At 43.4% G+C, this 25,833-nt stretch overlaps 3 protein-coding genes across 7 annotated transcripts; 1 reads left to right on the plus strand and 2 right to left on the minus strand.

The window, feature by feature from the left end:
- Nucleotides 1-214: 214 nt before the first annotated feature.
- cd164 (CD164 molecule, sialomucin) lies at nt 215-7,834 on the plus strand. 4 transcript variants are annotated; one of them, XR_007194331.1, is made up of 7 exons: nt 215-412; nt 1,980-2,051; nt 4,249-4,317; nt 4,695-4,805; nt 5,084-5,167; nt 5,311-7,429; nt 7,472-7,834. XR_007194331.1 is itself a non-coding variant. In XM_048250323.1 (6 exons), the coding sequence occupies exons 1-6, from the start codon at nt 343-345 to the stop codon at nt 5,469-5,471; spliced, it is 567 nt and encodes a 188-aa protein (XP_048106280.1). In that variant the 5' UTR covers nt 215-342; the 3' UTR covers nt 5,472-7,834. The 4 variants fall into 4 exon arrangements, 2 of the variants coding, with proteins under 2 accessions (XP_048106280.1, XP_048106281.1); XR_007194332.1 differs by having other exon boundaries at nt 5,311-7,387; XM_048250323.1 differs by having other exon boundaries at nt 5,311-7,834.
- Nucleotides 7,835-13,200: 5,366 nt separating this feature from the next.
- cep57l1 (centrosomal protein 57, like 1) lies at nt 13,201-21,227 on the minus strand. Of its 2 annotated transcripts, none has more exons than XM_048250326.1 (11): nt 21,047-21,227; nt 20,272-20,449; nt 19,519-19,806; nt 18,305-18,468; nt 17,920-18,018; nt 17,672-17,749; nt 16,382-16,468; nt 16,046-16,105; nt 15,378-15,667; nt 14,406-14,550; nt 13,201-13,681 (listed from the first exon to the last, which is right to left on the minus strand). In XM_048250326.1, the coding sequence occupies exons 1-11, from the start codon at nt 21,065-21,067 to the stop codon at nt 13,493-13,495; spliced, it is 1,599 nt and encodes a 532-aa protein (XP_048106283.1). In that variant the 5' UTR covers nt 21,068-21,227; the 3' UTR covers nt 13,201-13,492. The 2 variants fall into 2 exon arrangements, with proteins under 2 accessions (XP_048106283.1, XP_048106282.1); XM_048250325.1 differs by having other exon boundaries at nt 19,519-19,809.
- A 3,517-nt stretch (nt 21,228-24,744) lies between these two features.
- Nucleotides 24,745-25,459, minus strand: ripply2 (ripply transcriptional repressor 2). The gene is made up of 3 exons (XM_048250527.1): nt 25,328-25,459; nt 25,033-25,100; nt 24,745-24,895 (listed from the first exon to the last, which is right to left on the minus strand). The coding sequence occupies exons 1-3, from the start codon at nt 25,457-25,459 to the stop codon at nt 24,745-24,747; spliced, it is 351 nt and encodes a 116-aa protein (XP_048106484.1).
- Between the last annotated feature and the right edge of the window lie 374 nt (nt 25,460-25,833).

Here is a 25,833-nt window from a genome sequence, read left to right on the forward strand (position 1 = left end):
TCTGGGAAATGTCAAAGTACATACAAAGTGTATCGTTTCATCTTCATCTCATCGTTTCACTTAATTTAAGTGAAGTTTCGCTTAAATAAGTTGTAGGCTATCTTTATTTTCTTCCTTCTTCCTTGGTCTCATAAAGAAGCGGAGAAAGGAAGGAAACTGGGATGGACATAGGTAATTTGATGAAGCGTAGGAGCGTCAAGAAACCTGCCACATGACTCGAGGAAAGCAGGAAGTGGTAAAAAGGAGTCACCAGAGTCACCTATTACTGAAATCCCGCATCCAGCACAAAACACTTTGTCAGTACCACCAGCGCTCTAAAAGGAGAGGAAAGGAACCGAAAAAATGTACTGGAGACTTTTTCATGTGACATTATTTCTTGTCGTCTTCGCAGGAACGACATACGCGCAATCTGGTGAGTAGTTTGTTTGTCGTTTACCTAGCTAGGCGGCCGAAGTGGACAGCGTTAGCTAGTCCGTTTTACTTGTGCACTTGAAAGCTAGGGCTACCACCAGCTAGCCTGCTTGCTATTAGTCGTGCGCTGAGGTTATCCAATTGTTCTGTGAGAAGTACCCCCACGCATTTCTACGGTACAATTGCCACTGGCATATAAATTGTGGTACGAATTTGTGGTAAGCGTTAGGGCGTTTTGTCGGTTAACAATGTTATGTTATGGTGTGGAGACTCGATAAATCGTTTTGCAAATAATACACCTAACTAACACCCTAGGTTTGATAGCTAACTATCTATAGCTAGCTGAAGTTAGAAGACCACACTAATTATAGCTTTCTTGGAAGCTCGCGTGCACCGTTGGTTTGTACTAAATAACAGTTGAAATTGCAGGTTTACTAGCTGCTAATATGGCTGGTCTTGACCAACTTGGGCATTCCCCCCCCCCCAGTCATTGTAAATGGTGTAATATGATAGTTGTGTCCAGTGTGGCGTCTGGGTCTGTTTGCTAGCCAACATGTGTGTGCCTACCTTCCAGCTGTTTATTATGTAATGGGCTAACAGAGCCCATGGCTGTTGGCTCAGCATGTATTTTAGATTTATAACGTTGTGCAACGAAGGCTGTTTGTCGAGGTCACAAGGACTACGGTTAAGGAGGACCATGATTATCTGGCCCTGTCTAATTTCAACGTGGGACAAAGAAGTTAAAAGTTACATCCACGGGTGGAAGTAAAAAGAGAAAATGTAACCAACATTAAATGATCGCGATTATAGTTTGCACTTGTCGTGTCTACAAATGCAACCTTTTTCTTCAACCTGCGACCCAGGTCCCCCATCAAATCCAAGAGGAACGAGGCCAACATAGCCTACCTCTTTTTAGTACCGCATCGAAATCTTTTTTCGTCTTGGTTCGAGTTGGTTTACAGTCAGCGTCTGATCCAGTAAATGAATAATTAAATTGGTACAAAAGTGGTTGATTCAAGCACACATTAGTTAGATGTTAAATAATGACACGGAGGACAGAGGAACTGCTAACTGGAATGACATTGTCAATGACATTTTGGCCAAGCTACAATGAAGAATGAAATTAAACTCCTACAAGACAAATTAAGAAGTAAGAGGAACTCTTAATGTTGTTTTAAAAGAGCTAAGGTAGGAGTCCTGATACCCTTTGCAAGCTTGGAGCTATAGGAGTGGATGTACCAACCTGTGGTACCAACACGTTCTGATCATTCTCATCGCAGTGAAACTTCATATGTGGAAACGAGATTAGCGTTTGCGCTAATACTAGTTTACTAGTTTAGCAAAAATCGACCAAGACAATAAGAGTTCCCAGTATAACCATGGTGATGCTCTCCATAATGGCCAACATAAATCACAAACAATGAAGGATTTGTTTAAACTTGTGAGATCCGGCCTCTACTTAAGTTAGAAATACCTAGAGGAGACCTTTAGAATTATGAGAACTGCACTGGTTGATTCAGGAGAGCGAGAGGGAGAATATAATGCATTGTTTTATGTGTCCCCTTCAGAATGTTCCACAATACTGATGTGTGACGAGTGCTATAACGCCAGTAAAGACTGCAGCTGGCTGGAGTGCGGAGGTAAGTTTTGTTTTTTCCCCCTCTCTCTCACACACACACACACACACTGTGACGGTACATTCTGGGATAGAGGGTCATTAGAGAGGAACAGCAATAGTTTTTACTCTCTGAGTTTGTGCCCATGTCTGTCCGTAAGCTCTGGAAAGACGTGTGTGTGTGTGTGTGTGTGTGTGTGTGTTCTAAAAAGAGTGTGTCAGAAAGTTGCTCACACATGACCTGGGTTGGAAGCGATCTTGTTTCTCGTTTCGTTTTCTCTCTGTCTTCCACCTCTCCTCCCCTCCCCCTCCTCCTCCCTGGTGTGATTGGGTCCACTACAGAGGAAGAGCTCTTCTATGTTTCCACCGTGTGTGTGTGAGGTGTGAGAGAGGGTGTGTGTGTGCATAAATGTGAGTGAGCCGGCCATTGTGGATTTTGTTGACGCTCGAGAGGGTTTCCATAGTCACAACATACAGAATACAGAGATATACGTGTTTCTATGTGTGTAGACTATATCTGTGTGTATATTAGCTGTATAGCTAATTTACGAATGAGGTTTAAAGTTGTTAGCCCAGCCATAATCTAACCAACAGCCAAAATGTATGGATGTGTGTCTGTGTGGGAATGGTGAAGAGTTATGAGTGGTGTGACTTCTATCTGCTGGTAAAGAATGGAGTGAAATTGACTGGATTCCTACAGATGAAGATGTCTTGAATTCTTTTCTGATTTGTGGAGTCAGTGTGTGTGTGTGTGTGTGTGTGTGTGGTACTGATCACTGTTGGGCTGGGAACCCTTAGCAACTCCAAGATCAGCATTTCTTGCAGTTGGAGACACACACACACACACACGCACACAAAAACCAGTGCTGGAGGAATTTGAAAGTTCATAAGTTCGAAGCACACACACACACACAAATGCATACACTATGCACACACATGTTGCATGCAGACACATGCTTTTTCTGTGAAGGAGAAGAGCAGAAAGCAAGACAGAGTAAGAATAGCAGGAAGGAGGAGATATCCTGATTGCTGAGTGTGTGTGTGTGTGTGTGAGAATCTTCCTTTCGTTCTTTCACTCTTGCTCATTGCTTGCTTCCTGTCTGTCTTTCTTTTGTATAGCCACCTACTTTGTCTTGGTGGTAACACACTTACTCATATTCACACCCATCATGACTAGCCTATAACCCTCAGCAGCGCGTACACACACACACACGGGCATGCACTCTCTCTCATACACACACACACACACAGGCACGCACTCATGCAGATGCAGTACTCACACCCTTGATGAGTATCAGCAGCAGTGGTCAGACAGGATTGAGCAAGTTTGAGGTTTAGTGCATCAGCAGCAGTCTATACCAGACCAGCGAAGTTCAAGGAAGATGTGCATCTCAGATCTCGCTAAACAATGGGGCATCTTGCTCATCTTACTCAAACACAAATATATAGCATATACTTGCACTAGATGTGCTGTTGGTTTAATTCAGAAAACAAAACTTGCAGCAGTGAACAAAATTCACAAATCCACACACTTACTCTGCATGTACTTGTGTTAAAGGAGAATTCCGGTGTGATATTGACCTAAAGTGTATTGAAACATGATACCGAGTGTGAACGTATGTCTCATAGCCCATCTCGGCTTGTCCCCTGCACTCCAAAAATCTGGCTTAGTTAGCCGATGCTACCAACAGCTTTTTTTCAATAGTGGTGCTTCGCATCGGGCTAGCCATGCAAATAAATCACTGTTTTACACCCATTTCATTAGGCTCAATGTATCTCCACACTTCATTGGTAGACTCGAGGGCCCTGACATTTAAAACGAGACATTGAGAACTTTGAAAAAGCACTGGTAGTTTACTTACAAGACGATTTATACAGACACTATCTTCACGGTTTAGCGCTTGCAGCCATCTTGAATTTAGTCAACATAAGTCGAAATTTAATGAGTAAGAATGAACAGGTATGATAAGGGATCAGATTCCAAAAATAATTCCGCGGAAATGCATGGATTCCAGTTGCTGCTACTGGGGGCTGGCTGGCGGAGACCGCAGTGCCAATACTCCCTACAAAATCAATTATGTTTTGATGTGAAACTTGTTGAAAGTGTTGATGGCGGTTATCTGCCGAGTTCAATCTTGTCACCGTGGCTACTCCGGCCTATTCTGCTTGGCCCCCTCATTGCTGCTTGCAGCTATATTTACTGTTTCTTTTGTGTACCCCAGAAGCAAAACCCCAGTGTGTGAACGAGACGACCACCAACACCACCAACTGCTTAAATGCTACTTGTGCAGGTAGTACAATGAGTGTATAAGTCATATAGGTGTGTGTGTGCGCGTGTGCGTGTGTGTGTGTGTGTGTGTGTGTGTGTGCGCGGTGCGTGTGTGTGAACTAAATGTGCATAGGTGTGTGTTTGATAATTAGTTGTGCAAATGTGTGGTGGTAATAATGATTGTAGACTGAGGTGTGTGTGTGTGTGTGTGTGTGTGTGTCTGATAACTAGTTGTGCACAGGTGTGTGTGTGTGTGATAACTAGTTGTGCACATATGTGTGTGGTGGTAATAATGATTGTAGACTGCGTGAGTGTAGACTGAGTGTGTGAGTGATGAAAGTAATCAGTCAGTCGCTCTTGGTCAATCTGATGTGATCTGCTCCACCCTTTCCTCTTCAGCCTCAGCACCAACAGGTGTGGCCACGACCCCCGCCTCCCTCCCCACTGCTGAGCCCACTGCCGAGCCCACTGCCACTAACATCACCAACTCTACTGTCGAGCCCACCTCAGGTACACACACACACACACACACACTGTTGAGCCCACATCAGGTACACACACCTGTGCACAATTAGTTATCACACTCACACACACACACACACACCTCCCCACTGTTGAGCCCACCTCAGGTACACAGACACACACACACCCCACTGCAAAGTCAAACACTTCCTGCTGTACTATTGAGAGAATGGACTTGGACTTGAACCTGTTAATCCTAAACTGTTCCTGTATGGAAAAGCATGTGGTAATATAAGGCGTCTGTGTGTCCTGTGGTCTCTTTGCAGAATCTATGAACACAACAACAGCACACCCTCCTGCCCCCACCACCCACGACTCCAACACCACAGTCCCCAGCTCTGCAGCCTCCAGTAAGTCGTGTGTGTGTGTAAGCTGAGAGGAAGTACTCACCACGAGTGTGTGTGTGGAGGGGGGTGTGTGTTTACACTGCAGTATGTCTCTGTAAGTGAGTAAGTCTGTCTCTCCATCTCTCTTGTCTCTCTTACCTTGCCAGACGTAACCGTGACAACCGTGGCTCCGTCCCCCTCCAAGTCGTCGACGTTTGACGCGGCCAGCTTCATCGGGGGCATCGTGCTGGTGGTGGGCCTGCAGGCGGTCATCTTCTTCGTCTACAAGTTTTGCAAGTCCAAGGACCGCAACTACCACACCTTGTAAAACACACACACACACATAAAGAGACACACACAAACGCGTCCGCTGCGTAGAGGCATCACACTGGACACACACACACACACACACACACACACGCTCATGGCCCCTCATTTTTAGAGTCACAAACACAAACATACACACACATAGATTGCAAATCCTGACTATATAGGCCTAAATAGATAAAAGCCATGTGCATGTGTGCTCCATGCAACATCACCCTCCCAAATAATGACATCCTAATGATATCTGAGACTCCTTCATGGTCTTGGGCAAATAAAGACATATGCATGAATCTTGAATATTTACATATACACACACACACACACACACACACACACCCACATTTTCCAAGACAAATGCCTTTATTTTGAACACGTAAGATGCAAACACATAAAAAAAAAAACCTGAAAGCAATTATGTCTCATCAGCGTTCGATCACAGACCTGTGTCTGTACTGAGGGTGTGTGTGTGTGTGTGTGTTTGTTTGTTTGTGTGTGTTATCCCTGACCTCCAGAGGCCTGCCAAGGGCAATCTGTTTGGCAGAGCAGAGGCCAAATCAGCCGGGAGCTGCAAGTGCTTTTTATTTTTTTTCTCTCCCCTCACCTTTGGAGGTTTTTTGGCGCGTCTACCATGTCCACTGACAGCTAACTGAAATAGCCATGCTGTAAAATGCCCCGCTCACATTTACGCCCCCCCCCCCCCCCACTCACCCCAAGCTCCCTTCCCACTCTGTGGTCATTGCCATTAAATAGCGCGGGGGGGGGGCACGATCGTGTTGACACCACTAGGACAGGCTCCCTCTGCTGCTAATTTGTAATTGATGAAACGTGTGTGTCCTGTGAGGTTCTCGTATCTCAACGGCCCTCTTTCAAGTCAGATCAAGTGTCTGCATCTCTCACATTATGAAAGCAGGACTTGGATATTTTAAACCATAAACCGCCCAATGATCATCTAACACACACTTGCGTCTATCCATTACTATTTAGCAGCAAGCAGGTGAAGCATAGTGTGGGTTTCCAAGAAGCTTATTGGTTGGTTTGCCAACAGCGTTTGCAGGTGTGCAGTTTAAATCCGCTATGCTAATGTGTGAGGTCAGCTATTGAGTAATGCAGTACAAGCCACTGCAATAACAGGTAAAGACCTCTGTTGGCAGTTGGGCTCAGTAACTTGTGCTTGCAAGAAAATGGTGATTTATCAAGATCCCACATCACCACAATGAGATATGTGTTTTCAGATGGTGTGTTTAGTTTGTTAGATTTGCCGATATATGTGTGTGCGTGCGTGTGCGTGTCTGTGTCCGACGCAGTCGTGGGATAAAACGTTTGTCTTTTGGGAAGCCAAAAGAGGAAGCCATGGCAGACGAAGTGCCTTCAGTGTTGACTCAATCAAGAGGCGTCTGAGACGAAGAGGGGCCGTAGTCTTCCTCCTCACTCAAGAGCTTTGAATGTGTTATGAGTGTGACTGCGGAATCCTGACGTGTGTGTGTGTGTATGGATTTGATGTTGAAGGAAATGGATGCTCCAGCTGGACTGATTGCTTTAATAACTATAAGTCGTAGTCAGTGAAGATTTGATGTTGATGCTTAATTGATTAACTTGTGTGTCAGAGGGGAAATCATCTTTGTATTTCTGCTTTGTAAGAATGACACTTAAGCGTTTTACAGGCCTTTGAGCTTTTTGACTGCTGTCATGGATTGAGCATGCTTGTAAGCGTGAGTATTTTGGCAGTGAAGAGACCCTTATTTTGAGACCCTTATGACTCTAGCCTTATGTTGACGCGTTTTTTTTGTTTTGTTTTAAATTGGCGGGCGGGGGGGGGGATGGTTGCTGGGACATTGTGTCGATCATGCTCCGACTACTGGCCATCATAGCCTGGAGGTCAAGAGACAGACTCCGACTACTGGCCATCATAGCCTGGAGGTCAAGAGACAGACTCCGACTACTGGCCATCATAGCCTGGAGGTCAAGAGACAGACTCCGACTACTGGCCATCATAGCCTGGAGGTCAAGAGACTCCAGGGGTTGACCGTTTGCTCTTCTGCACAATTCTGTAAAATGATCCAAACTCAAAAGTGACAGCATTTCAGGAAGACGTTTAGTGTAGAGCTAACCATTTGAATTGTAGCTATTACAAATAATGTGACTGAATAAATGAACCACACCCCAATCTAAAAGACTGATGGTAGAAGAGAGATGGTGATGCTTATTTTTTTGTTTGTTTGTTGGTGTTGCTTGTGGTGGCTTGCAGAACAAGGCCTGTATCTGGCTAGCTCCGCGCTGAGCCTGCTCTGAGCCCATTGCTATCTGTTCCAGTTGCGAGTGCAATCTGGAAAGATGTTGCGGGAAGAAAACATATACATATACATACACATACACACACATGCATAAAGATGCTCACACACACACACACACACACACGAGGGTCCTTCACATCACAACCTATCAGACTCCTGTTTAACACCACAAAAAGCTCCCATCACAAGGCCATTTTGTTCTGTGGGTGGTGGAGTGAGCCCCATGCTGACAGTGTGTTCCAGCTTGAAGGATGGTTCTAGAACTTCACTGAGATTGTGCTGGGTAAATATCTGGGGGCCCCCCTATGTGTTGATCTGTCTTGATGCATAAGCCCAGTCTGAAGGATCCTCATGCTTGCCACAGTCTTTCTACCAGAAATCATTGCTTTTAGTTTTCTTTTGCTTTCTTGATAGTTTGGCAGCAGAAGAGTAGACATATTTCTCGCATTGTGCTCACATTTGTAGAGATGTTCTTTTCTTTATTATATGTGTGTGTGTGTGTGTGTGCGTGTGTGTGTGTGTGTCGGGAGGGGGGGGGTTTGGTTAGTGCAAGTAATTGAATAATTTCCTTGTGGGGGGGCTTAGACTTGCACAAAGAAAGCTTGAATACGCAATACACATTTAAAAAGTCAAAAACAGCCAAAAAAAAATATAAAAATGGAAAAAAAATCAATAAAAAAAAACGTAAATGCTGCAGACTCCTTACACCACTCCGTTAACGCTCACTTAGTCAGGTCCAACCAGAGACTGGGAGAGGGACCTGTTTCATCCCAACCACCTTCACCCACACGCATCACCTCCCACCTGCTTGCCTCTTAGCCTAATATTCACCACTCCACAACTGCTTCACGTGTATTGCCTTGTACGATTTCAATGAGGAATGCATGGTGTGTATTTGCCTGAATGTTGGTTTTTAGTTGAAGTAAATCTTTGTTTTGTTTAATTAGTTGGGTTTGTTTTTGTCTGTTTTGTTTTAATACAATAAATCGTACATTTGAAAGGGGTGTATATTTAATATTGCATAGTTGCCAAACCAGTGCTAGGTTTTTTCCAAAGATTCAATAGGAGGCGAGTCTGAAGGATGCGTAGAAACCATGTGTTCTCCCCGGCTCTTTAAGGAGAAAAGAACCTCCCACGTCTGCTCTCTGGGCCCTCTCATTGGCTAATTGGTGCCTCCCGGTGTCAGGGGACACCATCATTCCCGAACAGAAAATCTCAAAGTTCTACTGGAACCTTCGCCTAAAACAAGTAGACTTTTTTTTTTTTTTTTTTTTTTTTTTTGTCCTGAGAGCCTTTTAAAGCATGCCAATCCAGTTCTGGAAAAGTGCCTTAACTGATTTCTGTTTGGAGAGTTAGGCTCTACTAGGCCTGTCTGAATGCTAGTAAGCCATAAAGAGAACGGGCCTGCTTTGCCTGGCTCTAATGGGATGTTGAATGAACCCGTTGTGCTTTGCCCGAAGGCGAGCAATTGGGATCAGGAAGTGGCCTTGACAGCCCTCTTTGCACCTCTGCCTCAGTGCAGTCACGTGGCAGCCATGTTGAAGTCAGAGATGAGATCAGAAGGTGGCTAGCGTGTCGACACGGGGGATGCAGATAGCAACCATCTTGACTTAGATAAACTTGAGGTCCATCATCTTATGGAGGTCACTAAAAACCTCATGCTTGCAATTTGATTCTTTGTTTTTAATCAGAAATGTGTTTCACTTTGTTGCTTGCCTCTGTCTCTTTTTTTGACCTACAAATGAATATTGTTACCTTTCTTGCCTTGACTTGATTGAACAGTCAACATATTCCACAACTAAGCGTTCATGTGCACACCTTTTCACACACACATAGCCACTTGTTCATACACACTCTCTCACAGTCATGTGAGTGTGTGGAGATGAAGTTACATTGCCATGATGCTGCCTTAAGATTGTGCCACACTGGTGTAATGTGTGTGTGATTTTGTTTTTGTTTTTCCTCCCTGAAGTTCTGTTTTGCCTTTTGGTTTATTTTTGTTTGTCTAGTTTTGCGATTAGATTGAAAATGTTGAAAATCAATGAAATAAATGTTGTGAGAACGGTTTGTGTGATTCATTTGTTTCTGTCTCTTTCTGTGTGTGAAGGGCATGTTCGATAAACTAAAAAAAGCTACAATCGGAACGTCCAGTTCTAGCACATTTTTCTAAATTGATACTTTAACTGTTTTGCTACAAACTGACTACTGAGTAACATTCATTGTCGACAAATGATTGAACATGTACGTTTCCAAAAGACACTTGCACAGAAAATGGCTATAACAGAAGACTATTGATATCAACTCGTATGTGTGTCCTTTTTGCTTCTCCCATGCTGGATCCTGATCTCAGCGGAAAGAAGCATTAGAGGATCTCTCTCTCTCTCTCTCTCTCTCTCTCTCTCTAACCTACAGCATGCAAACATAGTTACAAGTGGATACAGGATATTGAAAAGGAAGTGGGCACTGGCTATAACTGACCAAATTTGCATACAGCTGTGTGGGCATATCTGTTTTTATGTGCAAACATCTCTGAAGTCAACTCTGCCCCAGACTGAAGACACACATGTAACACACACACACACAGAGCTCTAACAGGATATGTGTTCTCCCTCAGGTCAGAGAGGGGTATGCTGACTGTGCACAAATATATCAATGTGCTGAAGGAAGGGAAGGAAAGCAGTGTGTGCGAGACATTCTGCATTTGTGTCTGTTATCCGTTGTGTGTGTGCCACATGTGTAAGTGTGACCTTGCTGCAATTTTTTTGTTTTGTTTTGTTTTTTTTGTTTTTTTTTGGGGGGGGGGGGGTCTACCTTACCAGTTAGTCTATCTTTCTCATTTTCTCTATGGGGAATAAGGGGATTTTTTTAGGCTGTGGGATTCCACTGGTGTTGTCCAGTTTGAAAACATTCCTGAATGTGGGTGAAAAGTCATCTTCATTGAAAGCTGACTTGAAATGTTATCAGAAATCCTGAACCCTAGCATATGTGAACTTGAGTTTTTGTCCCTTTTGGTGAGGCTGCTAGTTTTAACTTGAGTAACATTTGTAGTTTGTAGCAGAAAGAACCATCTTCAGATAAACACCAGTAAAACAAAGGAAATGGTGATTGACTTCAGCCATAAGGCATTATCAATTGCACCAGTGAACATCCAGGGAGTGGACATTGAGATGGTGTCAGTCTACAAATACCTGGGTGTTCACCTTAACAATAAACTGGACTGGTTACATAACACAGATGCCCTGTACATGAAGGGCCAAAGTCTTCTCCACCTGCTGAGAAGACTGAGGTCTTTAGGTGTGTGCAGGTCATTATTAAGGACTTTTTTATGACACAGTCGTGGTGTCAGCTATTTTTTATGCTGTAGTGTAGTCTGTCGGGGTTGTGGGTTCTTTGAGAGGGACTGGAAGAGGATAAATAAGCTGGTAGGAAGGGCCAGCTCTGTCCTGGGCTGCCAATTAAAGCCTGTTGAGGTGGTTGGGGAGAGGTTTGTTGGACAAATTGGCATCCATTATGGCCAACTCTTCTCACCCCCTCCATGGGACAGTGGCTGCGCAAAACAGTTCTTTTAGGAACAGACTACTACCCCCATCATGTAAGAAGGAACTCTTTCACAGGTCTTTTATTCCATCTGCCATTGTATAACACCACTGTCATGCAAATCCGTAATGTTAATGTAATGTCTGGACTTCATTATTAATATGTGCATTTTCCACTGTACATGTGACATGAAGATTTCTCCATATATGTGTTGGTCCACTTTGCCTCAACTTATTGGTGAAACCCTAAGTAGTACATCTATGCCCCTATGGCAGTTGCAATCACTGTGTGATTTTTTTTTAGGTGTGCTTGTATGTTGCTGTACATACTGTATACAACTTTCTTTTACTCTTTTATTCATGTATTACTTGGCTGTTGTGACAAGTACATTTCCCAGGTGTGGGATTTAATAGTCTTATCTTAACAAACCAGGAAGCAACATCCTCTCCCTCACACACACATTATACACAAATACACTCCTAGCTATTGGACATAATGACAATGCAAATGGCACGCCAATGTACACACACACACATAGTTAATGCTTTACACTCACACAAGCCATCATGCGCATGGTCATATATCACAGTCATAAAACAGCACACAGCAGTGCCCACTGCCCAACCTTAAATACATCAGCACTCTGAAGCCGACACGTCGCACTAAAAATTTTCACAGAAGAATGCGACAACAGCTGATTACTGGATTCTCCACAGGGCCCATAGAACCAGATAATAATGTGAGTGCAACAGCACCATGCACACAAACACACCGTCTCCATGGAAATATACTGATAATAAACACACACACTGCACGCACTTAATTCAATTGCCCCACAGACAGAGCATAATCTGATAAGCGCTGCAGGACAAAGCCCAGGATTCACCTCTTGTATGTCCAGTGTGTGTCTGTGTGCGTGCATCCTCCACCTTAACACAAACAAAAGTGCAAGTGATATTTGAGCTGTTTCTGACCCCTTTCCTCTTCAAATCTGTAAATATGTGAAAAGCGCTGCTTATTATGTGGTTGGTTCATGGCCACCACTGATCTCTATGAGTGAATGAAGCCTTTGCAAGAATTTCCACAAGTTCCTCCCTTCAGTGTGTGTGTGTGTGTGTGTGTTTGACTACGCATCACACTGAATGCCAGGGAAGTAACATACTGGTGTGGAAAATAGAGCTAGTGACAAGAGTATGAGTTGAGTGGGAGTGTGTGTGCGTCAGCTGCTCCATCTCATGACTTGTCATCCTTGACATCACTGCTGTGGGAACACCCTCTATTCTTTCTCTCAGATATTCCTGCGTTTGTCTCATTCATATGGTCAGATACTCCTGCGTTTGTCTCATTCATATGGTCAGATATTCCTGCGTTTGTCTCATTCATATGGTCAGATATTCCTGCGTTTGTCTCATTCATATGCTCAGATATTCCTGCGTTTGTCTCATTCATATGCTCAGATATTCCTGCGTTTGTCTCATTCATATGCTCAGAAACTCCTCTCCTCTGCCATGGATTTCTAGCTCTCTGCAGAGCTCCAAGTCTTTCTGGCGCTGCAGACATACGAGTCAGATTCACCCATGAACTGACAAAAATACATATTACGCACTGTTTCAGAGCTTAACAATCAGGGAAGAGTTGCCTGCCATGGACTTAATTGTTTATGTGTTTTAGACAGTGTTGAATGTCAAAGATGCAAGAAATTGAAAAGGTCTCTGCAGGCCTATTTAGTTCTGCTGAGATCCTTGTCCACATGCACACACACACAGATTTACCAAAAGGTTTGGCACAGACGCACGATAGCCCTGGAACAACTATTTTTAACCCAGGGTGTGTTTGTCTGGGTTGGCTGCGGTTTGTGCACTGCTATGGGTATGTGTATGCAGTTCAAAGACGTGTACAGTCTTCTCAGTGATGTTTTTTATTAAGGATAAAACATAAAACACACAATATTTCATTACAATTATAAGCTTTGGAATAATAATATACATTTACAGCCATTTTAGTGGTAGTCATCAATTTGTAAAAACACAAAACAGCCCTCACTCACTCACAAAACAAACAAAACAAAGAAACAAATGACAAAGCCATACAAACAAACACACTATGTCCCCTTGCTTATGCATGTCTGAGACCTCCATGTTTCAGTACGGTCATGCTAGTATAGTGCAAAATGCTGTGTGTGTGTGTGTTTCCTTCAGCTTTCCCACATGATGTCATCTTTGCGCAGACTTGCGTAGAGACTGTGTGACACACTGTGTGGGCGTGTTTTCTTGGGGGAGGGGCTTAAGGGCTGAACCCCAGTCACCCCACCCTTCTTGACCTTTGAACCCTTGGGGCGCTGCTGCTTCTTTGGGCTCTGTGACGGCTGCCTCAGACTCTCCACCTATGACAAACACACAAGAGAGAATGAGGCTAACCACCCACACCCACACACACACACCCATACCCACACAGAGTACTAAGTACTTACATACACACGACTAGACGAGACTGTATTTACATGTATTCATTAAGCAGACACTTTCATCCATCCACACACGATTTCTTTATATAGCATATTTGGTTCTTCTCTGGGCTTCTAGCTTTGCTAAAGGCTCGCATCAACAGGGCATAAGCACTTGCTAGGGAAGCCTGTGCACAGAGTCTGCTTTGTTGGTGATTTTGAGTTGTCTGTTTTGGTTCGTTGTCAGTATTTATTGGTAGAGGACCCATCGTGAGTGTGGAACGGGGGTGTGTCTGGGACACCAGACACCACTGTTGAGCCTTTCTGGAGGTGTCGTGGGTCTAATTCAATGAAACACCTACTGTATAAAGGAAGGTGCCTGCTTGATAACCCCAGTGAAATGCTCTTGAAAGCTGTTCTGTTGGTGATGTTTTTGTTAGTGATTTTGGTTTTGACGGTAAAAAGGCTTGGTTGCTCATTGGCCGCTGTGTGAGATCCTACCTATAGCACGAGGAATGTAACATCTCTCCTGTGCACTGTATATTTGAAATGACGCTAATGCTACAGAGTTCCCGTTCGTGGGCCTATACCGAATATCTTGAAAAATAGGAACTATTTGCAAGAGATCTGTGTTTCTAAAACACACACATTCACTCCCGCTTACTGTTTTCTGGTGTTTGCGCAGTTGTGTGATCTGCGTCGCTTTCTCCTCCATCTTCCTGACCAGCGCGTCCAGCTCCCTCTCCAGGTCCTCTCTCACACGCCTGCTCTTAGTCTCCGAGATCTGGCACACCAACTCTTGATGCTCACTTTGGCGAAAACACACACACACACACACACACACACACACACCCACACCAGAAAGAGATGTGTTAGTGGCTTAAACCAGTGTGCAGATTCTTTTCATATCCTGATGCAGAAAAAATGAACAGTTGAATTCTTAAATCACAAAATGTCTCCAAGGGGAGGCTGGAATGAGCCAACAGGGTCTTTCTTTAAAGGGTGCACAGAACCCACCTTTCTCACAATGGAAGTTTCTTTAAGTAAAACTCACTACTGCCACCTGCTGAATATATACACATGAATCCAGTGCTGCATATGCTCAACTTCATTGAGGGCCAATGAGCAAAACAAGAGTACATTCCATACATCCTGTGCCTGAATGGCTGGCGGCTATCTAGCATCTTACGTATTTTATGTAATTTTGTTTTAGTTCTTTTACTATCGTTTTGTCCATGAAACACATTCAAGGGCATTTTATGTACAATTCAGGTCTCTCTTCAAAAGTTAGATTTGTATCCGTAATGGGATTCACCTGATTAAAGGAAATGTATGAACTAAACTACATGAAGCCATGTTTACGCTTAGGATATTAATGATAGTTTAGAGTGTAAGGCCCTTTCACACAATGTCTGAATTTGTCAATGTCAGGAGAAATATTCGATATATACTGAACAATGTCAGGCGAAATATTCAAACAAAATTACACAGGTAATGAAATACATACGTTCTTATTGGTCTTTACACACCAATGCATTTTGTGCTGCATTTATTGAGATGTATTGAGTGCATCTGTGCAGTATGTTAGTTGAGCTCGTTAGCAGGTAGACGGAGACTCTGCCAGACTAGCACTCACAAGCTCATGTGTCCCAGTTCATCCTGCAGTGCCAGGAGCAGCCTGGAGAGGCAGCCCAAGGGCGAGGCCTCTCTGCTAGGGGGCGAGTGCGCCACATGGTCCCCCCGACCCCTGCCCCCCTCCTTTGACCTCCGCTTGACCCTGGTGCAGTCCTGGCGCTCGAGTTGTTGACGCTCACGCTCACATTCTCTCAGGCGGCGGTGACTGCTTTCTGGCTGACCCTGCTGCTGTTGGAGCAGGTGGCACAGGCTCTGCAGGTTGGCGCTCACAGAGTGACTGGGGCTGGTGGACTAACAGAGGGATGGAGGGATTGAGGGAGGGAGGGAGGGAGAGAGAGATGGTGAAATTAGGAAATGAGGCCAATAGAGTACACAATTAGAAAGGGACAGACAGACAGACAAACAGTCATCATAAATGCTATGGTCACAGTAGTGGTTTACAAAATATCACTGCAATCATAAAATCTCTCAACATTCTGTCAAAATCAGCCATACAGTTTGAGTATTGCTAACGGAATATACTGCAGTCAGGAGTTGAATTAATTTAACAATATTCAACTAGTTGGATAACTGACCAAGCACCAGAGGGACACATTTCAGCACTGTTTTTTGACTGAGCCATATTGTTTAGCTCTAGCTGTGTGAGGGTGTATCGGTGTGTGTACTTACAGTCCCTGCCACAAAGGGAGGGCGTTTGGCTAAAGGAAACTTGGGAGCCAATTCTGATTTCTGCAAAATAAAAAAATATCATAATGAAAAATAAGCACAACAAGCAAATTAAGAACAAATCAACATCCTCACAAACATGGACCCATAAGGCACTGGATGTGTGTGGTAAACACCATCTACTTGCATTTTCTGCATGGCACCTCCCCCTAGTGGGCATTTCCTGCTAATAAGCCACTAGGAATAAAGCATGTCGATCTGAACTTAAATCTAATACACATTTTGTCTGCAAGGCAGATAGAAATAAATAAAAGAGCACTATTGAGCATGAGGGAATACCTTGACGGGTAACTTTTCCTTCTTTTTCTTTGGTTTAGACTCTGCAGCGGACTGCATGAGGAGATTCACCTGCAGTTCTCTCTGGAGCTGAGGGAGACACAATTCAGTTATTCAGAAAAGAAAATAAATCTGAAGTGTCCTCAAGTTCAAAAAGGGTACGACACCATCTTTTATCAAACTAATCAGTCAACATCAGACTCAGAATTTTGGAGCCATCTGTCCTGTATGAGTTTCTAATTCTATGGTTGGTTTGTTGGTTTGAGAAAAGGAACTTTGAGTCAGAGCTGAGTTGAGGAGCAGCCAAATGCTATTCAAAACCACTTCAAAGAAACAAAGACGCTACTCTCGCTCTATACTTCATGTACAAAATCCAAAAATCCAAACTTTTATTACATCAAAAATAAGAAGGCATCTCACGGCTCCCACACACAGTTGCGTTCCGTCAACGCATGCCAGTGGGTGTTTCCGAATGACCATAATTTGATTTGCTGGTGCCGTCCGTCGATTGGCTTGATTGGCCGGTGCCATCCGTCGGTGCAGCAAAAGTTGAACTTCTTAAACGCGAACGACGGGAGCAACGCGACGCAACGGACCCACAATTCAGTTCGGCAACGGAACGTAAGCCTATGTAAAGTCAACAGGATGAGTCTCGAGCACTGCAACGCACGCAACTGTGTGTGGGAGCCGTTAGACTCTACAGCAGTACTGCACAGAAGCCCACATCTGAATGAAAAACCTTGGAGTACTTTTCACCTCCAGGGTCTTAACATGTAAGTCAGTTTGCTGGGTCATCTCAGAATAGCCTGGTCACTTTGGGAGCTAGACAAATATTCACTGAACTGCTGAAACTGAACTGAACTGATTTTATGGTCTTTGATCCTGCAAGGGTCCCAGCCACCTAGGTAGGCTACTGCTCTGTACTGTAAGTGAGATGGGCTGTGTTCCCATTCACATCCTTCTGTACTTACGAATGGGCATTCACTTGTACACTCATATTAGGTATTGTAAGTACAGAAGGATGTAAATTAGAACATAGCCATGGATTTCTCTGAATGACAACGCTTCTGCAAACAACAGGAAGGATTGGATTTGATATACAGCTCTGACATCCAATTGAGATGTGTGTAAAATAGCTGATGTGATTAAACATCTTATAGTTATAGTAAAAAGTCAAAATGATCAAAAAACGGAGACATCGGACAACGACAATAAGTGTAAAAAAAACAGTGGACACACACACTTCCTGATCAGGTATGATATGTGATGTCTGAAGTATTTAGTGAACCAAACCTCGTCAGCTTTCTGCTGCATGAGTTTGCGTTCCTTTTCCTCTTCCTGTAGCTTCTTCTCCAGCAACTGGATCTTCCTCTACACACACACGCACAATAATTGAGAGATAACCTAAGGTCAGTGGATGTGCAAGATAAGTGGGGATACAAATATTTCATCACACAGAGCCGCTATGTGAGTGAGTGAGTGAGTGAGTGAGTGAGTGTGTGTGTGTGTGTGTGTGTGTGTGTGTGTATGCGATTGTGTACCTCAGCCAAAGACTGTGTGTTGGTGAGCTTCACACACTCTCTTTCCAGTTTCTCCAGCTTGTCTAGCTGCAGCTGAACGTCATCTATAGAGTTCTCCTTCTGTAGACAGCACACAACACGCATAAACATGTACTGTATACATATACACACATACATGCATGTGCTTGCCTTGTTCAAATCTTCATTATCATGACAATCTAACTTGAGAGTTATAAGGGGGGAAAATGTATAACAAGGAGGAGTTATCTCTTGCAACTAAAGAAGCCATCTTAAAACAATTAGAAACAATTAAAACAGTATGTCTTACACCAAGAAAGAGACGAGCTCTGTTTAGAATGGTGTCCAGCTATTTAAAAACAAAGTCGTTCCCGTAGAGAATTCTCACCGGTGCCTTTTTCTCAGTAGGGGTGTGTGTGTATCTCTCTGAAGGTGAGTGTGCGTGTGCAGCCGCCACCTCCCCGGCACTCTCCAGCATCTTCTTCATGTAGTCCAGCTGCTTCTCCAGCAAAGAGCAGCGGCTCTCGGTGGACTGAAGCTGTGTGACAAGCTCTAACACACACACGCACGCACGCACGCACACACACACACACACACACAAAAATGCGTTTGGCCATTTCATCCACATATAAACACTGTTTTAGCTCACTCAAATGGATATTTTTATAACGCATTCTAAAGTGAAGATTGCTTTTCCAAAACACTGCTTCTGTGGATCCGTGTGGACAAGTAAAACTGACACTTTTAGACCCTGTTTGGGTTTTTGGTTTTATTTTTATGCTCATTGAGCTCAATGCAAATCAAACCAGCTAATAGGCTAACTGAAATAAAACCATGCCAATCTCTACAGTGTTTCCCATACATTGACTAATTTGTAGCGGCCCACCACAATATCAACATTGACCACCACACAATGATTTTCCAGGTTGTACTAAATTGTGCTTAAATCTGGTTAGCATCATAACCACACTGTGCTAATTTGTTAAAAACTGTTGCATTCAAGTTAATTCTGCAAACCAACCACCACAAATGGAATTCAATTCTCTAGGAAACACTGCTCTAGGTATGGTGAAGGGTATGTGATGATGTGGGGCTATTTTAATTCCAAAGGCCAAGGGAACTTTATCAGGATGCATAGTGTAAGTAAGTAGTAAGTATATACTTTTGATCCTGTGAGGGAAATTTGGTCGGGGAGCAGTGAGGGGTTAGGTGCCTTGCTCAAGGGCACTTCAGCCGTTCCTACGGGTCGGAGATCGAACCGGCAACCCTCCGGTTACAAGTCCGAAGCGCTAACCAGTAGGCCACGGCTGCCCCCTGGTATCATGGATCCATGAAATAACGCCTGCCTTTATGGGAATTTAACATAGGGGTGCCAATACTTATGACCCCTGTATGTTAAGGAAGAACATTTATTTATTTATGATACATTTTTAATTTACAAAGAAAATTGGTGTAAACATTTTTTTACTTAAGGCATTAAGATCAATTTCCAAAAGATGATTTCATATTCCTCTTTTTAGTCAACTTTAGCAGAGGTGCCAATAATTCTGGAGAGTACTGTATCCGCTGCTTGGTTACTTTCTCTCTTGTGTACACTCTTACCTATCCGCTGCTTGCTGTTAGCGTCCTGTCTAGTGCGCGGCTGCTCCTGCACTCTGACACTGTTGGCTGCGGTGGTGGCACTGGCGCTTCTGCTGGCGTTAATGCTGGCATTTCTGTTGGCGCTGGCGTTTCTGTTGGCGCTGGCGTTTCTGTTGGCGCTGGCGTTTCTGCTGTTGGTGGCGTGCTGCTGCGTGGCCTCGCTGAAGCGCTGCACGTTCTTCTCGGCCTGCGCCCGCTCCAGCTCCAGACGACGCATCTTCTCCTGCAGCGTGCGCAGAGCGGCGATCACTGCTGCCAAACACACAAGCACGGAGCATGAGGGACTGTGGTGTGTGTGTGTGTCGTGTGATGTTTCCAGAGTATTTAGTCTGATACACACGGAAAAAAGAAATAGTAACATCAGAACTACACATAGTGAATAGTATGAGTGCAAGGTCTGCACCTTAATCATACTTTTAACAAATATCTATGTGAATCAACCATTCCGAAACTCCTCTTAAATTCCCTTACATTACCTGGGATCACTATGCATTAGGAGACCAGAACTGAGGCCAGATACAGCTCATTCCCACACACATGCACTTAATCAGTCTGCCATCCATCAACTATCCCCCTCCTCGCTCATACCTTACTGCCCATCAAAACAGAATGGGCAGTTACCACTCATTCGCATGAACTAACACTTGTGCAATTATCATTACACAGAGAGAAATATGGACATCTTTTCCTGTATTATTAAACATTCTGGCGTACCTCTGCTTCCTGCATCTGGTGCACATCGGTATGCCTCTGCATCGATGTCCTGTAGTATCGTGGAGCTTCTGGCTTTGGGCTCCTCTGACCCCTTCACGAAGCCATGGAAGGATAGCTTGTCCGGGGGCAAGTAAAAACTGCCCACATAGCTTTGCTTTGAGGGGGTATCAAAGATGTTCTGAGCGAGGGAATACAGGCATTTGATCATTAGATGGAGGTGAGATCATCGGATTTAACGTCAGCTGCGTGTTTAAGAATAGCACTGCTGTGAAGTAAAACTATTAGCAGCTAAGCTTAGCCATGAATAACAACTGCACGCTGTAACATCACTGCGTCCGTGCTACGTGGCAAACCGAGTACATTCAGGGACCACCTGTGATTGTACTGATTTTGACATTCAACAAATTATGTTTACGAAAGCTGTGTATGTTAATTAACCTAGTCCGTTTGCGTTGTCTGGAAAGCAGACTAACTAGAGATAACTAAAGTTAACGTTAGCAAGATATCGATACACCACCATGTAACATAGACAGTAGTTATAGCACAGACCTTTGTTTAAAACAATGATTGCTTTCCTACGCCAAAGTTATCCCAAGCGACAGTAAATCATATCTAACAGCTAGCAAACGCGAAATGCTTTCATATAACTCTTATGCTTACTGTCATGCAGCTATCTAGCTAGCTTGTAGTGTTGTTATGCTAACGTTAACGTAGCATAGTAACACATTAACGTTACTTGCTTACAAAAACAGGCAGACCAAGGGAAGTCTCTTACCTGATCACGGAAATGATCCATGCGTCTTAATAGAATAGATGTTAAGACAGATTTGTTAAATACAGCAGTGTCATTGAATACATAACAAAATATACGTCGCACTCTTAGCACCACTGCTTGTTATTAATTTTAAAAAATCCCTCCCTACTTGCCGCTCTGAGAAATACCACGTCCGGCTGCGCACAACGTCTCCCACGCAGCCGGAACTTGGGTTCTTGACCAATGACTGTGGCCGGTCAGAGAATCTGAAGAAAACTAGATGTACCGCAAAGCTGTACAAAATATGACCGCTGCTCAGTCCCGCACATTCTCTCCGCAAAAACTGCAACTTTTCTGCATGTAAATGAGTGTATTCATGTGTGCGTTTGCTTTTGTGTATGTGTGCTTCGCTGTGTGTGTGTCTTTGCTTGTGAGTGGGTGTGTGCGGGTAATGGTATGTGTGTGTGTGTGTGCGTGCGTGCGTGTGGGTGTGTTTGTGCATGTGTGTACGTGTTTGTGTGTGTGTGTGTATGCGTGTGAGTCTGTGTGTGTGTGTGTCTGTGCTTGTGTGTGTGCGACGAAAAACAATAGTTCCGTGTACGGTTCGCTTGGACCTTGCCTAGACTAGACGTACACAAGATGAATCAGACTGGACTACTTAGCCTAGAAATCTAGACGCACCGTCAGGCTAACTTTTAGGGTGATTAGAAACAAATTTACATAATCTACTAGGCGTTGGACCTGGTCTCAAGCTCGTATCCTAACTAAAAATAGGAGCGCTTTTGCCTCTATACCTTCTTTTATCAAATTAGATTAAAAAAAAAAAAACTCCTCTTTGACTCACCCCACTAACACACGTCACAACATAGGGCTATGTCATCTTGATTACAATCACTGAATGACAAAAAGATTAATTGAGTGGCAGCACTTCATTTGAATCTCCAGCAAAAATCGAAATGGAAAAGAGCTGGTATGCTATAGAATGTAGAGTACAAATAGGCTAGTTACAGGAAGTCCGAGCTCTCTTTCTACTCTCTTTAACAGGTAAACACTGTAGTGCAGTCAATGTAAACAGGTAACAGTGCAGAAGTAACAGTAAACAGGTAAACAGCTAAAGAGCAAGACAGGAGGTGTAGTTTTGTTCAGCAGTGTTACAGCCTCTGGAAAGACGCTGCACCTGCGCATACTGGTGGGGCGCGCAGGCTCCTGTATCGCCTGCAGATGGAAGAAGGGTGAAAAGACCATGGTTTGGGTGGGAGGCATCCTTGACAATGGATTTGCCTTTTGTCCCATGTCCCAATATTTTATAATAATTTCAACCACTACTGTCAACCTATTGTTCCAACAACCAAACTTTCCGCCCATGTCTGCAATAGATTGTTGGAACTACCCTTTTCAGAAACACCAAATCCAAGAAAGAAAGTTCTAACTACAAAGATGTGACGAAGGTTAGCCAACAGCCCTTTCTAGAAATGCACCCCTGATTAGGAGGTCAAGGTTGCATGGGGTCACACACAGAAGTGCAGTGTTTGCATACTTCAATGGAAATCTGCTTTCCCTCTCCTAGGGGTTTCTGCTTTGGGGTTGGTAAACAAGATTATGACTAGATGGTGAACGTATTTATTGTACATGAGTCTAGCAATGTTCAGTTTTACATCTTTGATCATTTCTCATTTGGTTTGCTGAGTGTTTTCGTAGATACTTCTCCAAAATGTTGCAATATAATTCATTATTCCACACTTAAAGACATATTGTCCTGTCCATTCATGTACAGCATGTACTGTAAAGTCAAACATGAATATTCTATGGTTAGCTACTACAAAAGTACTGAAAAAAAACTGTTAATTTGGCATAAGCATAAGTGGCTGCTGTAGAGTAGGCCTAAGTACTTTTAAGTTCCCACTGCAGAAGATGAGGCGCACCTACCCTCCAGGGGGTCGTTTCTAGAAAGCATCGTTTGCTAATTTGCGTCGCAACCTTGGTAGTTCGCTCCATCGTTTTTGGATTTGGTGTTTCTAGAAATGGTAGTTCGAACTCTCAATCGCAAACAAGGACGCAAAGTTTGGTCGTTTGAACTATTGCCCCAAGGCAGTCGCACTTGTGTCGTTCCTTGGTAGTTCCTGTTGGTGTCCGGAGCGCCCAACCAAAAATCACAACCGCCTTACCAAAAATTGCGAAGTGGATGTTTATCTCGTGACTCAATGATTGATCTATCCTGTAGCTTAATTTTGATAAAGACACTGACTCCCCTACTTGGCTCATTCTTGCTGTTTATGTTAATTCAAGTATTGCCTTGCTTTTAGTATTATAATCTTCCCAGACCCTTTTAACAGTAGTGATAAATGGTGTAGTGGCTAAAGCAGATGACTTATTATCCCAACGTTGTAGGTTCGATTTTCTTATGATGTGAGATTGTCCTCTTGCTTCTCGCTACCTGCAGGTGAACTAGTCTGACACGTAGATTAAATTGTTTTTGACTGATGCTTTCTGGAAACAGGTGTAACAATGTCGTTGTTTGGTCGCAAGTTGCGTCGTACCATGGTGGTTGAGCAACGTCGTTGCCAACTTTTCTAGAAACGACCCCCAGAATGATTGGCACCTTTGGTAAAGTTGAAAAAAAAAAAGTAAAGAAATGTAGTCTCACAATGAAAATGATGAGGAAAAATCCAACCTTGAAGGGAAGCAAATTTATTCTGAGAAAAAGGAAAATCTCATAAAGAATTAATTTTTTTAAACAAAAACACAGTATCCACAATTATTAGCCTGTCACTTTATTTTCATACCTTACTGAAAGAAAGTCATGAACTAGCTTACTTCTGAAAGTCACAGATACTCTGATTAACTTAAATAAGTTGAATAGCCTAGGAAAATGCTTCTGATACATTTTGTATACGATTTTTTAGGGGTGCCAATAATTGTGGGCAAAGTGTTTTTGTTAAATAAATATTTATTTCTTTATGATATTTACCCTTTTCTCCGAATAAATTTGCTTCCCTTCAAGGTTTGATATTTCCTCATTGTTTTCATTGTGAGATAGGCTACAATAAATCACCAAAAGGTTATTTTTTAGCCTACACCTGTTTTAGTCAGCTTTACCAAAGGTGGCAATAATTCTGAGGATATTAACTTCAACATCTTATCAAACATTTCTCAGTAAAAGAATCTCACAGTTCAGTCTAAATGTTCATGGGTTCTCAGCCATAAAAGCCCCTCAAAACACAATGTCCATTCCAATTGACTTTATGGTTGTCTCTCTGTCACTTACAAGTACATGTTTCCTATGAGAGTAATGACCAAGTAATGACACATGTATACACTATTTTCCACGAATATGATGTGTTTGTTAAATGTCTCCTTCAAACATCCGACCGAAAACGTGTTGCACTTAGCCTACTTATCCTATTTCAGTACTTAAAAAAAAAAAAAGTCTACTTAATTAAATCGGCAGAAGGCCTAGGCTATTTGGTGTGAGAGTTCATCCTAGTTTGTAGTCTTTCAATCAAACATAAAAAATGTCTCATGAACAAATGAATGTGAAAAAAACGAAATTGTTTTACAACAACAGTTTATTTGCCCGAGCATCCTCAATATATTGAAATAAATACTATAAAAACCTTTACACTCAAGATTCCAGCGTTCTGCGCGTAGGCCTATGTACACAATTAAATTATATAAATATATTACATCCAAAATAAACATCTATACATATAGTATTTCCATTATGCTTTCTCGTCTTCCACATCACTGTCCTCTTCGTCACTGCTGGAGTCTGCGTAAAGGCAGATGGTCGCCTGAACAGGGTAGTTTCGGAGCAGAGCTTCGGCGTCCTGATACAGGTAGTCAAAGCAACGGGACCGAGGCCAGAATAATCTGAAATAAGCAGCAATATTGTTGGCTGTGTTAGAAATCATGTCAATTCAGCATAGATTACAAAAATTTGAACGCAGAGTTCGACTTTACTCAGTAAGCTAAAGCTGTGACGACCTAGGCCTATCTTTGACACTCACTTCACAGGGTGTGCGAGCCGTTTGTCCAATTTGCCACTGGGAGATGCTGCCGTCGGCCTCACGTAGGGCTGCAAAGCAATAAGAACAACATCAGCATTTGGCGACCTGGTAGTTTCGTTGCAACCATGCAACTATCCGACATAATCAACACCATAGAGGTCTAACAAAATGTAATATTTCACTATATTTTGCGCCAGGCCTAACGCACCAAAGACGACTGCAGACACAGACTGGCCTAATAGGCTACAACATAGAACAGATTCACGTTCTGATTATTCCTAGGCTACTAAATTACCTTCTCTGAATCCAGTGGCTGCCTGCGCCGTTCGTTAATCCACGGTCTCCATAGAGAGGGTGCTTGAGCAGCACTTGGAACTCGAACCTCGGAATATCCAGACAGAATTGACGTAGCAGTAAAATGATCCATGTTTTCAAGGAAGAGATAGCATTAATCCTCGAAGACAGCGACTGAACGAATGACTTGCAGTCTCAGGCAAAGTGAGGTTTTATATGCGGAAAGATCCCCGTGCCAAATTGTGTCTTGACACCTCTCAGTAGGCCAGCGCGTGTTGCGGAGGTGTGTATGCATATGCCAAGCATGGCGTGTGGCAGAACTGCGCACGGGCCATTGTGTGGAGGTGTCAACTCGCACTTCACCAGACCGGGATGCAAACGAAAGTTCGCGTGCAACGTTTGGGTAGCACGCGGTTTCAACTCGTTTCGCGTTTGTGGACTCAAGTGACATATGTGTAGCGCACTAGACACAACCACAAATCTACAGTTTATTGACATTCACACCAG

Source organism: Alosa alosa, chromosome 8 (assembly GCF_017589495.1).
Source record: "Alosa alosa isolate M-15738 ecotype Scorff River chromosome 8, AALO_Geno_1.1, whole genome shotgun sequence".
Classification (NCBI taxonomy): Eukaryota; Metazoa; Chordata; class Actinopteri; order Clupeiformes; family Clupeidae; genus Alosa; species Alosa alosa.

Bases quoted from the DNA above. Each gene is read 5' to 3' on its own strand.
- cd164 (XM_048250323.1), top strand. From the start codon at position 343: ATGTACTGGAGACTTTTTCATGTGACATTATTTCTTGTCGTCTTCGCA. The intron at 4,318-4,694 runs GTAGTACAATGA...TTTCCTCTTCAG, and splicing joins CTTAAATGCTACTTGTGCAG to CCTCAGCACCAACAGGTGTG. The intron at 4,806-5,083 runs GTACACACACAC...GTCTCTTTGCAG, and splicing joins TACTGTCGAGCCCACCTCAG to AATCTATGAACACAACAACA.
- cep57l1 (XM_048250325.1), bottom strand. From the start codon at position 21,067: ATGGATCATTTCCGTGATCAG. The intron at 20,450-21,046 runs GTAAGAGACTTC...TCCCTCGCTCAG, and splicing joins TGGATCATTTCCGTGATCAG to AACATCTTTGATACCCCCTC. The intron at 14,551-15,377 runs GTGAGTGCTAGT...TTTTCGCCAAAG, and splicing joins GAACTGGGACACATGAGCTT to TGAGCATCAAGAGTTGGTGT.
- ripply2 (XM_048250527.1), bottom strand. From the start codon at position 25,459: ATGGATCATTTTACTGCTACGTCAATTCTGTCTGGATATTCCGAGGTT. The intron at 25,101-25,327 runs GTAATTTAGTAG...ATTGCTTTGCAG, and splicing joins AGCCACTGGATTCAGAGAAG to CCCTACGTGAGGCCGACGGC. The intron at 24,896-25,032 runs GTGAGTGTCAAA...TGCTTATTTCAG, and splicing joins CGGCTCGCACACCCTGTGAA to ATTATTCTGGCCTCGGTCCC.